The sequence below is a fragment of the Panthera leo genome, chromosome A1, assembly GCF_018350215.1.
Source record: "Panthera leo isolate Ple1 chromosome A1, P.leo_Ple1_pat1.1, whole genome shotgun sequence".
NCBI classification, from domain to species: Eukaryota; Metazoa; Chordata; class Mammalia; order Carnivora; family Felidae; genus Panthera; species Panthera leo.
Genome location: NC_056679.1, coordinates 197,031,887 through 197,048,663, shown reverse-complemented (window position 1 = coordinate 197,048,663; position 16,777 = coordinate 197,031,887). Strand labels below are relative to the sequence as shown.

Genomic DNA, 16,777 nt, shown 5'->3' with positions numbered 1-16,777 from the left:
CAGGCAATGCACTGAGTTTTCTATACATAATATCTCATTTAATCATTATAGCTCTACAAGGGAGAGAAGAATAATTTTTTACAGATGACAACACTGAGACCCACAGAGCATAAAGAGCATAAATGACTTGCCCAAAGTCACACAAATAGTAGCTAATGAAACTGGAATGTGCCCAGGCGGTCTGGCCCTGGGGCCTATTCCCTTCACACCCTATACCAGAGACATGACTTGCTAGTTGGGAAGGGTCCTGTCTTCCTGGATTAGTTGTCCATGACAAGGAAGGGACTCGCAAAACCCACTCATTTTTGCTGATCTAAATGGAATGTATAACACAGTCAAGAAAAACTAAAAATGGCTGTCTGGAGTCTTTAGACACCTCCACAAACTAAAGGATTTGGGGGAACAGGTGGTGGCATCATCCTTTCTGCCAGCTGAAGGCTGTAATTTTGGAAAAGAGGGGAACAGATGAGGAGTGGACAGCTGGCTGTGCAGCAACCAACTCAGGGCAGGGTGTAGTTTTCCTGACCCTGCTTATTATACGAGACTCATGGGCTCCTGGGTGGATGCCTGAGGCTCCACCAGCGGTCAAGGGTGAAAGGAGGAAGAAGAGAGAGAAAAAGCTCCCGATCAACCTGAGGCCAGTACAATAAAGGACCAGCAGGATCACACAGAAAGAAAATCCGCATGGAGAAGCCATCTCAGAATCCCCAGGCGGAGTCAACAGGCCTTCCCTGCAAGAGGAATGTTCTTCTGGCCTCAGATCAGAGACTGGATAGTGCCCGGAACATGGGCTAGAAACACGGGAACGTGAAACAAGAATGACAGTGACCATTTTTAAATTTTTTTTTTCAACGTTTTTTATTTATTTTTGGGACAGAGAGAGACAGAGCATGAACGGGGGAGGGGCAGAGAGAGAGGGAGACACAGAATCGGAAACAGGCTCCAGGCTCCGAGCCATCAGCCCAGAGCCCGACGCGGGGCTCGAACTCACGGACCGCGAGATCGTGACCTGGCTGAAGTCGGACGCTTAACCGACTGCGCCACCCAGGCGCCCCGACAGTGACCATTTATTGAGCACACGTGTTGCGTCCTCCCAGGCCTGATTATGGTGCATCCCCACACTAGTGTTGTAAGGAAGATATTCAGGTAAAGAAGCAGGGGCTTTGCGGTCGCACAACTGGTAAGTGAGGGAGCTGGGATCCTGCCCTCGGCCAGCGTCTCACCATTCACTCTGTCCTCCCGGCCCAGCCTCTAACCACTACACTGTACTGAGTCCTGAATTTGAACTCAGGGTGCTAATTCTATCCCAGGTGTGCCATTGCAACTTAAGGAGATAGGACTCATTGCTAGAATGTGGCCACGAGAGGATGCAGCTATTCAGACAAGACGTATCCGAGAGGTCGGGAATTGTGTGGTTGGCCATAATAGACCTCGCCCCGTGGAGTCCACAGGGAAATCTGATCAGTGGATGACCACATCCAGCAAGGAAAAGTGAAGCGAGAGGAGTGAAGGAGAGGAGGGAAACTGTAATTGTCTTGAAATATTTAAAGGTGGGGCACCTGGGTGGCTCAGTTGGTTAAGCGTCCAACTCTTGGTTTTGGCTCAGGTCATGATCTCACAGTTCATGAGTTTGAACCCGGCATCGGGCTCTGCAATGACAGTGTGGAGCCTGCTAGGGATTTTCTTTCTCCTCCTCTCTCTGCCCCTTCCCTGCTTGCTCTCCTTCCCTCTCTCTCTCAAAATAAATAAACTTTAAATAAATATATTTATATATTTAAATAAATAAATAAATAAATAAATAAATAAATATTTATTTATGTTATATAAAAAATAAATATATATAAATAAATGTATATATATAAATAAATGTGTGTGTGTATATATATATATAAATATATATATATATATATAAATATATATATATGTATATTTAAAGGAAATGTCAGGTGGCAAAAGAGGTAGGTTATTCTTACTGCATAAAATAAGGGGCTTCACAAGGAGTCCAGTCTCAGTCTCCATAAAAACAAGGCAGTTGTGACGAGAAATGACAAGTGTCAACGAGAGTGTGGAGAAAAAGGGACCCCTGTGCACTGTAGGTGAGAATGTGGACTGATGCAATCCCTGTGGAAAACAGAACAGAGTTTCCTCAAAAATTAAAAATTGGGGCACCTGGGTGGCTCAGTTGGTTAAGCGTCTGACTCTTAGTCTCAGCTCAGGTCAGGATCTCACGGTTCGTGAGTTCGAGCACCACATTGACCTCTGTGCTGACAGTGTGGAGTCTGCTTGGGATTTGCTGACTCCCTCCCTCTGCCCCTCCCCTGCTTGCTCTCTCTCTCTCTCTCTCTCTCAAAATAAATAAACTTAAAAAAAATTTTTTTTAATTAAATATGGAACTTCCCTAGGATCCAGTAATTCCCCTGCTGGGTATTTTCCCAAAGAAAACAAAATTACTAATTTAAAAAGATACACGCACCCCGATGTGTATTGCAGCATTATTCACAATGGCCAAGATATGGAAGCAACCCAAGTGCCCATCGACCGATGAATGGATAAAGAAGATGTGGCATATATATATACCGTGGAGTATTACTCAGCCACAAAAAAGGAATGGAATGTTGCTGTTTGCAACAACATGGATGGACCTAGAGGGCATTATGCTACGTGAAATAAGTCAGAGAAAGACAAATACTGGATGATTTCACTTATACCTAGGGTCTAAAAACCAAAACAAATGAATAAACAGCAAAAAAGCAGAAACAGAGCCATAAATACAGAGAACAAGCTGATGGTTGACGGAGGGGCGGGGAAGGGGGGATGGGCAAACATGGGTGACCGGGAGGAGGGGTTACTGGCTTCCACTTGTGGAATGAGTGAGTCCTGGGGATAAAAGGCACGGCATAGGGAATGTAGTGAATGGCGTTGTAACAGCGTTGTACGGTGACGGATAACGGCTACGCTTGTGGTCTCATAGCACCAGGTAGAGAGTTGGTGAATCTCTGTGTTGTATACCTGAGGCTAATGTAACATCGTGTGCCAGTGATACTTCAATAAAAAAAAAAATCAGATACGAAATAAAAAGGGAAGTAACAAAAGAAAACACGAATAAACCTTTATGTGATACGTATTTTTAAAAATCAAAATCGGAAAAATAAAGAAAGCAGGCCTGACAGTTTTGCCTGTCCAAAGGCAAAGTGGGCTTCCGCAGAGGGGGTGAGCTTCCCATCGCTGGAGGCAAGTAAGCAGAGGACGGTACCCACCTGTCAAGAATGCTGTAGATTCCTGCATTAGGTGGGACTGTGACCAACTGCTCTGTGAATTCTGAGCCCCTGTGGAATTATGTAACCCTATCACGGAGGCCCACAGAGATGCGAGTTCGGTATTTGACCCCTGAGCCCCCAGGTTCTTCTGTGCTGAGCACAGGCAAGTCACTTGTATGAAGTCATCTCTAGATGATTACATTCCAACATCTATAATTATTGGGATAGAAGTGGGTTGGGGCGCCTGGGTGGCTCAGTCGGTTAAGCGGCCGACTTCGGCTCAGGTCATGATCTCGCGGTCCGTGAGTTCGAGCCCCGCGTCAGGCTTTGTGCTGACAGCTCAGAGCCTGGAGCCTGTTTCAGATTCTGTGTCTCCCTCTCTCTGACCCTCCCCCGTTCATGCTTGTCTCTCTCTGTCTCAAAAATAAATAAATGTAAAAAAAAAATTTATAAAAATAAATAAATAAATAAATAAATAAAATAAAATAAAGAAGTGGGTAGACTTATTCCAGGAGGAAAGGCAGGAAAAGAGATCTCAAAACCATTCTCCCAGTCCCCAGAAGCAGTTTGCAATCAGAGACCCTCCTGCCCCTAGTCGTGCTAAGGATGTCAGAAAGGCTCTAGGTAGCCAAGAGCTCAGAACTGTGGGGGTGCCTCCTACAGGCATGTCATCAGGGCCCAGTCCCTCCCCACAGTTAGCCGGGCGCACCCCCTTCCTCGACAGGCAGACATCATCTTCTCTCCCAGGACCCGCTCCCAGCTGGACTTGAGGGTTTCCAGCCAGCCTCTCCCAACTTGATGTGCAGCTTCTCTCCTCCCCAGGCTCCAAAGTATGCATCTGTCTTGTGGTGCCAGTAGGGAGGCTTGTCCTCTGGTAAACTTTGTCCCGTGACCCTTTCCTCCTCCAGAATGGGACATCCGGTCGGGTAGGCTGATTTCCCATCATCTCCCAAGTACCTCGGACGCTGGCTCCATTTCCTGCCCCTCCCCAGACACCGATGGAGCAACAGGCAGATGCCTGGCCCCCACATTCTGTGGTCCTGATGCCCATTCCAGGGGAATCAGGATAGAGAGTGAGGGCACCGCTCCGGTTTGGGACAGTCCTATCACGTTCTTTAATCCTTGGAGCGGAAAACGTTTGGCATATAAGTATGTTGGAGCGGGGCCAGTCATGGTAAATTCTGTCCTTTTCTTGGGTACCGTGTGAGGTCCGCTCCTTCGTGCGTTTTCAGCAAATATGATTTGAGTGCCTACTATGTGCCCAGCACAGCACTAGGCCAGAGAATAGATTTAACCACAAAACAGAGACGGGGTCCTTGCCCTTGAGCACACAGCCTCAGGGTGGGGAAAATTAGCCACTAAGCTTATCCCTGGAGCGCTGCGTCTCAGACGTTACTGTGCTTGGAGATCTAGGTCAAATTCAGTAGGTCTGGGTGGGTCTGAGAGGATGCACACCTGTAAGCTCCCAGGTGATGCTGATGCCGCGGGTCCCCCAGGTCACGGAGAGCAGCCTGCGTAGTTACCTGCTTGAGGGCAGGTGGGAAGCAGGGCAGGCTCCGTCTGGTTTTGGATGCACAGTGGGCAGGATGACAGAGAACTTTCTGAAGGAATCCTAGGATGTCTTTCTCCCTTGTGCCGAGACCTCTTGTCCAGAGGCCAGGGCCCCGGCGGCCTTTGCTTTTACCTGGGAGACCCCTGGACAGGTGCCAGGACCAGGGTGTCCACTGCGGAGAGAAAACCGGCTTTGTTGGGGGGGTGGTTCTCCTTCACCTGGCTGGAGAGGAGGGCCGGGATGTTTTGCTCAGTGGCGTTCTCTTGTCTTTGCAGACTGTGCCGGGTGCAAGGAGGAGATCAAGCACGGCCAGTCGCTCCTGGCGCTGGACAAGCAGTGGCACGTCAGCTGCTTCAAATGCCAGACCTGCAGCGTCATCCTCACGGGGGAGTACATCAGCAAGTGGGTGTCTCCCCCCTCCCCGCCCCAGCTTCCGCCCCCCCCCCCCCCATCCTTCCAGCCTGCCCCCTGCAGCCTTTGCCAAGGTCTCCAGTAGCGCCTCCCTCCACTTGCATCCAGCCACCACACGGCCACAGCCGCAAACAGCATATCCCCGACCCTTGGGCCCTTCCGTGGTGTTTCCTCCGCCGGCGATGCTCTCCTCCCTCCCTGACGTGCTTGCACCTCCCCTCCCGCTGGTCTTGCGTCCCACACTGTCTCTTCAGGGGTGGTCTCATGCCCTCCGTGCCCTGTTTGTGTCCTTCACACAGGCTAACACGGTCTGCAGTTATCCATTTATCCATGCCAACTCTTTAATAAGGATACTAATATCAGCTACCACGTATGGAGCTTTTATCGTGTCCCAAGAATACACTAATGGCTGTGTATGGGTTATCCCATTAAATCCCACAACTACCCCCATGAGGCATCCAGCCCCATTTTCAAAGCTGTGAAAACTGAGGCTTGGGGAAGTAAGTAACTTGCTCCATGATTAAATTGAATGTCTGTCCTCACCAAGGCAGGGACTTTGTTTCAGCCACGGCTGCCTTTTTAGCACAGTGCCCGACCCCCGGCCAATGATACAGTTGTTGAATGAATTGAATCCATGAGATGAGATACAACGGACACACAAAGCTATCAGGAAAGAGGGCCCAACCCCCAGTGCCTGCGCGGTGTGGCACCGGTCCCCTGGCCACTAGACCCTAGTGACAGCGTTTACATACTCAAGTACCTACAAGAAATCGTGGCCACAGGCCCTGACAGCTTTGATGCTCTGTGACCCAGACCCTTCTGAGGTGCCATTGTGACCCACTGCTAGGACATAGTGAGCACGTAAAATTGTAGCACATATGGTTTTTGCTGTCAATAGAGTGATAATCCAATAAGGGAGATAAACTATATACATAAAGAATTATGACATCAGCAGTTGTGTGATAGGGAGCTCAAGAGTTTTGTTGTTGAAGACCCTTCAGATCATAAGTGACAGAAAACCCAATTCGAACTCATTTAAGCAAAAATGAGAGTTTATTGACTCAGAAATTGGAAAGCCAGAGGCATACTGACTTCGGCGTGGCTGAATCCAGGGACTTAAAGATGTCATTAGCTCTTTAGAAGTGCCCCTCTCCCCCACCTCTCTCTCCCCCACCCCTCTCCCAGCTCCAGCTTCTTCCGTGTTGGATTTATTCTCAAACAGGCGCTCCCCAAAGGGTAGCAAAGGTAATCACCAGCCACTCCAGGCTTTCATTCTCCCAGCTTAGCCAGGCCGGCAGAGAGAAAAAGGCCTCCTTCCCAAGGATTCCAGTGGAAGTCCCATGGTTGCCCCTGATTTGGCCACCCTTAGGTCACATACCCATTCCTGAGCAATCGCTGGCCAGGAGGATGTGAACCCTAGAGCCAGAGACCAGCCCTCCGTGACCCACAGTGACTGTGAGGGGCAAGGGGTGGCCCCCAAAGGAAACCCCAGGCGAGGTTCTGGGCAAAAGGGGGCACGGATGCTACCAGAGAGCCCTGTCTGCCGGAGGCCCAAGAACAGGGCTGTGAATATTCAGAGAAAGAAGGGATCACTTCGAAGTAGCAGGGAGTGAAATCTGGAGTCCGTGAGAGCTTCATGGAGGATAGTGCTATTTGAGCCAGACCTTGGAAACAGGGGTAAGAATGGAAAATGCAAAGAAGGAAAGCTGGGAGGCAGAATGCCCGGCCTGGGCAAGGGCAGGGTGGTGCCTGACACGTCCATCTTGTTGGCCAGAGCTCAGACGCGTGCACACGTGAAGCAAGGTCCGAGGCTGCAGAGGTGAGCTGAGGTCACGTCACCGAGAGCTTTGAATGCCATGTTAGTAGGAGTTTGGCATCTCGCTCTGTGCTTGCCGAGTAAGAAGTGCCCTTAAGTGAGTCACCAGCCAGGAGGCCTTGAGTCTGTGCGCCCGAGTGAGAATTCTTTAGAGGCGCAGGGTTTGCCCAGAGCTCCTCTCAAGGAGGCCCAGCCCTGACTGCCCGTTGCACCTTGGGCCTCTGAAGCCTGCCCTGGGCTCTTCATTTGTCTGCTGGCAGAGTGGCTGGTGCTTAGAGGCACTGACTGTGGCATCGATGCCCTGGTTAGAAGCCCAGCCTGCATGACCTTGGCAAGAGACTTCACTTCTCCAAGTCCCAGTTTCCTCACTTATCAAAACAGATAAGAAGACCTACCTCATTGGGTCACGCAAAGGCTCAGGTATCAGTGCTTCGTACGTAATAAGTGTCTAGTAAATATTAATTTTACCCTCTGCCTCTCTTTAGAATCATGCATATTTCAAATTCCCTAAGGCCTCCCAACCCGTGGGTCCAAATGAGGTGGGGTTGGCATTTATACCCAAATTTTGCTGGCTCATCGTACCCCTCTGCTGACACATGACTTTATCCCCCCTGCAGGGTCACCTCCCACACCCACGGCGTGCGGAAAGGTTGGCAGGGGTGGGAGGAGGCTTGTCTCCTGGGCCCACGAACAGCAGTCTGACCTCTGGGCTTTTCTGGGCCTGAGTCCTCATTGCTGCCTCTCCTTCAGGGGAACACAGACTCCCTGCTGCCCAGGGTGGGGTCACAGCAGTCCCAGCATGGCAACAACTTGGAGACAAAACAGTGACGTGCCTGTCCTTCAGGCCTCTCTGTGTGAGCCGGTTCTCTTATGCCCAGAGGTGGGGGAAATGGCCCTTTCTCGTCCTGGATTCATTAGCACTACACAGCTGTGTCATCAGATCTGGTCCTTAGATGCAGTGTCCTGTTGAAGTCCCCTCCCTGCACACGAAGTCCTCACTACAGGCCGGCACAGCTGAGCCCTACACGCTGGAGCCGTCTTTCAGTCCTCATGACGACCTGGGCGAGAAACCAGACCGCCTGGCTTTGGATCCAGCTTTAGAGCATCGGCGTTGAGTTACTGAGTTGCCTCATCAACACAATAGGGAGACTGATAGTTCTGACTTCATAGGGCGGCCGGAAGGATTAAATGAAATAATCTATGTGAAACACCTTTGGAGGGCCCGGCACACACCAAGAAATAAATGTCAGTGGCTATTAGTAGTAGGAGGTAGTATAAGAATCATTAACAAAAATCCTATTACTGCCTGATAAGTTTTAAGTGAAACTTAAAACTTCTATGTGAAAACGAAACACATAGGAAGTGCTTAAGGTAGTTTCCTGTTATCTACTGACCCGGGAGGACAGTCAGATGACTCTTTCACTGCAGGTAAAATTTCTTATTAGAAGAGGAGCCCTTTAAGGCTATCCACAAAAATTGACCACATCGATTCCCTCCGGGAAAGGGCTGGGAGGAGGGTGAAGGCATTCCCCTTTATGCCTTTATAATGTGCCAAATGCAACTATCACCTATTCTAAATACAATAAAACTTAATGCACTTTGACAATACTTTTTTCTCACAGCCCTTAGGGATAAAGAGAAGAAAGTGGGTCTGGAGAGCTTGCGGGGAGGAGGGGCGGAAGGAGGACAGAAGAGGGGCACCCATGGCCAGCAGCCCAGACCAGTGGTTCCCAGGTGCGCTCGGGAAGTCTGCCGAGATGCAGATTCCCAGGCCCCCTTCCAGGGGTTCTCTGATTCCAGAGATCTGGGGGGGGGGTGGCTGGGGAGTCTGCATTTTTGACAAGCTCCCCAAGTGTTTCTAATCTTGGCCCAGTCACCATTGGCTGCAGGTCCTGGAACCTCCATGTGGCTCCCCCTCGGATCCCCACACCCCCAACTTCCTCTCCCTGTGTGGATTTCCTCTTGCAGGGATGGTGTTCCGTACTGCGAATCTGACTACCACTCCCAGTTTGGCATTAAATGCGAGACCTGTGACCGATACATCAGCGGCAGGGTCTTGGAGGTGAGTGGGGTTCAAGGAACTGTGAAGGTGTTTGCGTAGGATGGCCCGTGACTCCAAAAAGTCATCACTGAGGCCCCCTTCTTCCCCAGCCTCCCCCCCGCCCCCCACTGCCTCTACCCCGGCTGAGCTTGCTGCACGACTTGAGCAAATAACTTTGCCTCTCTGGGCCCTCCCAAAGTGAGAAGCCAGACAAAATTATTCCCGGTTCAAAAAACGCCGTGCTGGGAATATCAGTGGCTTCTCTGGACTCAGACCCAGATAGATTACTGGGGAGAGACAATTACGGGTTTCTTCCCAACCTGCTAAAGGATGGAAGCCAGTTTTAATTTTTTAAGCATTTGGTAATGTGCCGATTTAAGAACCAGCTTGTCTACTGGCTTGCTCCCTGAGCCCTGCTTTGGCTGGTCCATCACCATGGCAACAGCTCTCCCCTTCCTCTGATGCACGGCCTCAGCTCTGCCAGGAACAGGCAACCTGCGCCCCTGCCCGAGCTCCTATCTGCTGGCCTTCCTGGCTTTCCTTCCCACATCCTGTGAGCCCAGAAGACTGTCTTCCTATGGTTTGGGACCACCCACCTCGAGGAATTCAAAACAGGAAAGAGTTTGGTGCAAAGGAAAAACAATGGCGGAAGACTAGAAACAAGTGGGTTCTGATATTGACTCAACTGCTCCCTCATGCTCAGATTTGGGGTGAGTCTCTTTGCCTCTCTAGGCCTCAGTTTTCCCTTCTGACAGTGGCTGGGGGATGGCAGACTGCTCTTCCAGGCAGAATCACAAATTCTGAGAACGCCGGTCACTTGGTCAGTGTTACCTGAAGCCAGCGCTTGTGTTGAGAAGGATTCTGCAGCCGCGTCCAGTCTGTGCAGGAAAGAGTGTAGCAACCAGGAAAGCAGGATCCACAGAGATGCATTGAAGCTGAGCCCCAAGGATAAGAAGGAGGCTGTCTCGTGACCAGCTAGGGGAGAATAGAGCTTGCCCCATTCAAAGAACAGAGGAAAAGGCCAGTGCGGCTGAATTATATAAATTGGGGCTAGGGAGGATGGAGTCTATCACACAGGACATATCGTATAGGGCTTTGTAGCCATTTAGGAGTTTGGATTTTAGAGTAAGTGCAATGGCAAGGTAGTGGAGAGTTTTTCATTTTTTTTTTAATGTTTTTATTTATTTTTAAGAGAGAGACAGAGTGTGAGCAGGGGAGAAGCAGAGAGAGAGGGAGACCCAGAATCCGAAGCAGGCTCCAGGCTCTGAGCTGTCAGCACAGAGCCCGACATGGGGCTCGAACTCACAAACTGCGAGATCATGACCTGAGCTGAAGTCGGACGTTTATGCGTCTTAGCCACCCAGGCGCCCCAGGTTTTAAACCAAGAAGCAACATGATAAGATTATGTTTCTAAAAGATTGTAGGGAGTCAGAGAGAATAAGCTAAAGGCACATTGCTGACCAACTATTAAACCTTTCCAGGGAGCAGTAGGAGTGCCATGTGGAAGACAAAGCAAGACACAGGAGCACAGCTGGGGTGTTGGCCTGGATTTCTGAGGGCCCAATACCAGGGTGAGGCATTTGTGTGGGATTCACTGGGCAATAGGGCTTATGCAGAGACTGAGCATGAGTGACCCACTTAGAGCTGCTCCTTAGAGAGGGCATAACGGACACAGGCTCCATTGGGAGGAAAGCAATAGAAGTGGGAGACCAGCGGGGAGCCCATGACGTCATGGGAAGGATTCAAGACCTACAGCGGCAAACAGAAGGAGCACCACCTACCTCCAGCATGATGGAAGTGAAATTCCCATCTCTTTGCTGCGGGGCAATTATAGACAGGAGGGTTGGGGGAAAAGAGGCCAAAAGTTGTACCAAAGTGTCAAGCCTGGATGAGAGGACGTCTGCTGCTGTCATCTGCGGAATGAGGGGTGGCAGGGAAAGCAGCTGATCAAGGCAGAAACACAGCGAGTTCCATTTGGGACAGGTTGTGATTGAAATTCCGAGAAGGTTTCAAGAAAGTGGTCAGAAATGTGGAGCAGAACTCAGGAACAAAGCTCCATCAGGCTTCGCAGCGTGGAGGGAATAATCTCAGAAAGGCTAGGATTTGAATAATAGCGCCAGGGGAGTCATTGGGATGGAGAGAAGGAGGGAGAGAGAGCAAGAGAGAGGAAGAGAGGGAGGGGGAGAGAGGGAGGGAGGGAAGAAAGGAGAAAGAGGGAGGAAGGGGCTGAAGGCAGCCTGGGGGAGTGGCCGCTTACAGGTGCACAAGGGGAGTGAGGTGTCAGAGAAAGAGGAAGAGAAGTCAGGGACGTGGGGGGGAGAAAGGGACCTGGGCCACAAGAATACAGAGCTTCAGAAAGGATGGCGAGGTCGGCCAGTGTTGGTCAGATTCTGCGGAGCAGTTGAGGACTATGCGGGCTGAGAAGAAGCTGTGGAGTGTGGGGAAAGGTGACCTTCAGAACAGCCTGAGGTCAGCTGGATTATAGGAGAGAAGCGTCTGCATTGTAGTGGGGTAAAGGGTCAGTGGGATGGGCGGTCATAAAAGCAGACTTTTTTGTTCGGGAAGGAAGACACTTGGATCACACACAGGGCTGCAGACGGGAACTCATCCCAGCATTTCCAAGCCGCTCTGACACTGTGTCTGCGGCGGCTGTCTTCTCCCTTGTGCCGCTGCGTTGAGCAGTTGAGCATCCCGGGAGCCTCCTCTCAGACTGCTGGTGTAACCGGGTTTCGATTGATTCCATTTGTATGAGGCTCCATTAGCATCGTGGACGTATTGATTTTTTTTCTTAAAGCTGGAAGAGACTTTTAGCTATCAACTAGTTAGCCCTCCTCATTTTACAGATGAGAAAAGGGAGCCCCAAGACGTGTGGTGCAATCCCAAGGTCATACGCGGTGTTTCTGGTAGAGCCGGAGCTAAAATCTAGGACTCCAGACTCCTATATCCCACACACGTGGCCACAGCTCTCTGCCACTCAGTGGTCTTTGAGGTTATGTGATGTCATGAAATACACGGTTGGAGTGAAACAGACTTGGATTCCAACGTTACCGCTTCCGGCCATGAAACCTGACACCAAGTCACTTTCTCTGAGACTTAGAGTCTATCTATCACGGCGAATACTACTGTTATTTAACTCCTGATGGATATGTTAGCGTGAAATAATAGAAAATATATGAACTTCTCTCTGTCCCTGGTTCCCAGCACAGGGCTCCTAAAACTTGCAACCTCCGTAAGTGTTAAGAACACGAGGAGCATCTTTTGTATTGATTTTATATAAATTAATAGTATAAGTATTAGTATTTGCCCTTGACCCTGGTCCCTGACACAGAGTTCCTAAATCTCTTCCTAAATCTGGGTGATAGGAGTGGCTTTTGTTCTAATGAGGTGACTGCCGGTGGACTCCTGGAGAGCTTCAGGGAGGGGGCTGGACACCAGAAAGATCTAGCCATGAATAGAAGCTTGGAACTTTCAGGGCCACCTCGCATCCCCCAGAAGGGGGAGAGAGAGGGTCTGGAAACTGAGGTGATGATGGATCGTGCCTCTGTGATGGAGCCTCCATAAAAACCCCCAAAGGGTGGGGTTTGGAGAGCCTCCGGGTTGCCGAACACGTGGAGGTTCTGGGAGACTGGTGCGCTGGGAGGGGCCATGGAAGCTCCACGCCTCCTCCCGCACCCCTTGGCCTACGAACCCCTTCCACCTGGATGTTCATCTCTACCCTTTGTCATCCCCTTGTATAAGAAACCAGTAAACATAAGTGTTCCCCTGAGTTCTGTAAGCTACGCTAGTGAATTATTGAGCCCAAGTTGGGGGGTCATGGGAACCCCAATTTATAGCCAGTCGGTCAGAAGCACAAGTGACAACCTGGGACTTGAGATTGGCATCTGAAGTGGGGGAGGGGCAGCCATGTAGGACTGAGCCCTTAACCTGTGGGGTCTGATACTCTTTCTAGGTAAATAGTGTCAGAACCGGTTAAGCTATAGGACATCCAGCTGACGTCTCAGAGAATTGCTTGCAGTGGAACACACCCCCCCCCCCGCCCCCACCACACACACACACAAACACACACACACACACACATCTAATGTCAGAAGTCTTACGAGTGTGGTAGTCGTGTGAGAGTAAAGGACACATACAGAAGTGTCTTTACAGTTAGTGAGGACTTTTTTGGTTGCAAGCGCAGAAACCATAGTCAAATAGCTCAGACCAAAAAGGAAATTTATCAGCTCCCATAATAAAAAGCCCAGGAGGGGGCGCCTGGGTGGCTCAGTCGGTTAAGAGTCCGACTTCAGCCAGGTCACGATCTCGCGGTTCGTGAGTTCGAGCCCCGCGTCGGGCTCTGGGCTGATGGCTCAGAGCCTGGAGCCTGCTTCCGGTTCTGTGTCTCCCTCTCTCTCTGCCCCTCCCCGTTCATGCTCTGTCTCTCTCTGTCCCAAAAATAAATAAACGTTAAAAAAAAAAAAAATTAAAAAAAAAAAAAAAAAAAAGCCCAGGAGTAGGTCTTGCTTCAGGCACAGCTGGATCCAGGGCTCAAACAAATGCATTTGGAGTATCCTACCATCTTGGCTCCACTGTACCCTGTGTGGGCCTTATTCTCAGGAAGGCTCTCCTTCATAATGGGGAAGTTGGACACCACTGGCCCCAGGCTTGTATCCTATCAGACAGCATGCCCAGGGGGAGGAGAGATTCTCTTTTTCATAGCTCAGCCCGGGACTGGCTCTCACTGGACAATCTCAGGCCCATCTCCAAACCAATCACTAGGACCACAGAGTTGGAATACACTTGTTGGTGGGGTCTGCCCTACTTAACCACATGGACTGATGTGGGGAATGAGTAGTCCCACTCAGGAAAGGCCTATTCGCATGACCCCCAAGCTGTTTCTGGAAGAAGGGGGAAGGACATTGGCCAGCCAAAAATAACAGTTGCCCACCACAGGGCCCAGTGCATTTGCTGGTACACGATAGGCACTGAGTTAAATCCCATCCCCCCCTTTCCCATTCCCTCCCTAGGCCACTCCGCAGCCCCTTTCCTTCCTAGTCTCTGTCCTCTCCAAGGAGAACGACAAACGTGGTATCCTGGTACTACCTTTCCTAACCTTGTGGTTCTTGGTCCTGTCCAATTTGCCCCGTTTTTGTCCACTATTTTCTCGATTCCGGTGTGTTAACACAGAATGTCCCGTATTCCCTCGCTGACTTGGTTTCCCTTATGCTGGCGCTGGCTGCTCTGGCAGCCTCCCTCCCCAACTCGCTTCCAAGCTGTTGCTGAGATGTTGTGCACCCTCTCCCAGCCGGGGCAGGGTGACGGGGCGTGACATTTAGGAAGACGCCAGGCTTCAGTTGCACCAAGGCGCTGTTGCCTCCCTGGAAAACAGGTCTATAATTGAAATGATAAAGAGACACAAAGTAGGAAGAAGCTACTAATTAAACCGATTATCCTTGTCATGGTAGGAGAAAATCAGTCCCACATCTCAGCTTGGGAAAATAGCAGGCTCCTTCCAAAGTCTGAACACAGTTTGCTTCAATGATGAGAAGGGCGTTTTATCACCGGTGGGAAGCCCCACAAACGAGACTGAAACAGGAACATTGGAGACTTTCTTTGAAAGTCTTCATTTTGAAAAATCTGCCCCGTTCTTCATTCTTGCTAAGTTTTTAGAATAAATCAAGTATCTCCAGAATAGGCAAGCCCATGCCCCACCCCACCACCCCCCAAAAAGATTCAGACATAAGCCTTGAGAATTATTCAATTATGTATTTTTTAGAATTATCCAATTATAATTTTTGAATTGTAAGGAACCCATTAGCATCCAACCAAATGATGGCTTGGGGGGGGGGCCTTTAATAATCCCCCAGTACCCATCAGTTTCACTCAGGCCTATCCCCCCAAACTAATCTTGCCCTCACATGCATATTTTGCAGTTGACTCTTGACTCTTGAACAACATGAGGGTTAGGGGCACTGACCCCCACAGAGTTGAAAATCTGTGTATCGTTTTGGCTCCCCTAGAGCTTACCTACTAACAACCTACTGTTGACTGGAAGCCTTACCAATAACATAAACATAGATTAACGCGTGTTTTGTGAGATATGTGTATTATATATGGTATTCTTTTTTTTAAGTTTATTTATTTATGTTTGAGAGAGAGAGAGAAACATGAATGGGGGAGAGGCAAGGAGAGAGAGGGCCAGAGGATCTGTAGCGGGTTCTGTGCTGACAGCACAGAGCCTGATGCGTGGCTCGAACCCACGGACCGTGAGATCATGACCTGAGCCGAAGTCGGACGCTTAACCGACTGAGCCACCCAGGCGCCCTATCTATATACAGTATTCTTACAATCAAGTAAGCTAAGGAGAAGAAAATGTGGTTAAGAAAATCATAAGGAAAAGAAAATACATTTACAGTGCCGTATCGCATTTGTCAGAAAAACGACCCACCTGTACATGGTGAGTTCAAACCACAGTTCAAAGCAGTGTTGTTCAAGGTCAAGTGCACCTTCAAAACAAGCCCCCCCGCTTCCAACCCCAGTGCTGAGCCAACCTCCTCCATATAGAGAGTCTGAAGATGCCCCTGAAGGACCCTTATGTATCACACCCCCTTGGCTGGAATTGTAGTGTCACAGCCGTCAGCGCGGGAGTGAGTGCCGCACGAGTGACAAGCCCTCACGATTCCAGCTTCTACTGCTTCTGGCAAAACCTAGAAGCGTCGCCTTCTCTGAGGCTGTGTCTTGCCCCACAGAAGAATTTGCAGTTGCAAATCATTTACATTTTTACTTGAAATAGTTGTAAGGAAGGAAAGTGGGAATTGTCAAGGCGGCTTACCGAAACCAGACTGGGCTGAGCTGGGGTTGGGACGGAGGCACTCAGGTGCAGCAATCACAGGCCCGGAGCATCGGGGTCGGAAGGTCCCCAACAGGTCCTGCCTTTGTGGGGCCCATTGTTTGTCCACGGAGCCCCAAAAGCCAAGTTTTGCCACGTCTATGGACCTTGTATATGCCTGTGTGGCAGACAGCATCACAGCCTCTACCCCACCTCCCCGCCCCCACCAATTCCGAGTGCCACAGCAGGCTGGGTCCTCCCAGGGGCACTGGGGATCCACCAAAAGCTGGCTCACTTACAAATAATTAAAAAAAAAAAAAAGACAAAAAACATGTAACAGAAAAAACCAGGATCACTTGCTATACTGCCAGTAACCAAAAAAAAAAAAAAAAACCACACACACACACACAACAACAACAACATAACCCACAGCTCTTGCTAAATTCTACTGTTTGTTGGAGGCTCCAAGCCTCAAATCTGTTCTCGTTCTTAAAAAAGTAGGTTAGTGGGGCACCCGGGGGGCTCAGTCAGCTGAGTGTCCGACTTCGGCTCAGGTCATGATCTCACGGTCCGTGGGTTCGAGCCCCGCGTCGGGCTGTGTGCTGATGGCTCGGAGCCTGGAGCCTGTTTTGGATTCTGTGTCTCCCTCTCTCTCTGACCCTCCCCCGTTCATGCTCTGTCTCTCTCTGTCTCAAAAAAAAAAAAAAAAAAAAAAAGGTTAGTAAGTTTCAGATAGATGTTAAAGACACAGTAGCACCAAACTGGTCTCTGTCCTTGAAGAAACCAGAAGAATTCGGGGTGCCTGGCTGGCTTAGTTAGAACGGTATACGATTCTTGATCTCAGGGCTGTGAGTTCGAGATCCACATTGAGTGTAGAGATTAACTGAATGAA

General features: G+C 49.9%; 1 protein-coding gene across 5 annotated transcripts in view; it reads left to right on the top strand.

Moving 5' to 3' along the window:
• ABLIM3 (actin binding LIM protein family member 3) overlaps positions 1-16,777 on the top strand; it is a 110,472-nt gene that overhangs the window by 54,787 nt on the left and 38,908 nt on the right. For all 5 annotated transcript variants that reach the window (XM_042949678.1, XM_042949658.1, XM_042949667.1 and 2 more), the window contains 2 exons: positions 5,085-5,211; positions 9,005-9,098. In XM_042949678.1, coding sequence (XP_042805612.1) covers positions 5,085-5,211; positions 9,005-9,098 — 221 coding nt within the window. The remainder of the gene's footprint in view (positions 1-5,084; positions 5,212-9,004; positions 9,099-16,777) is intronic.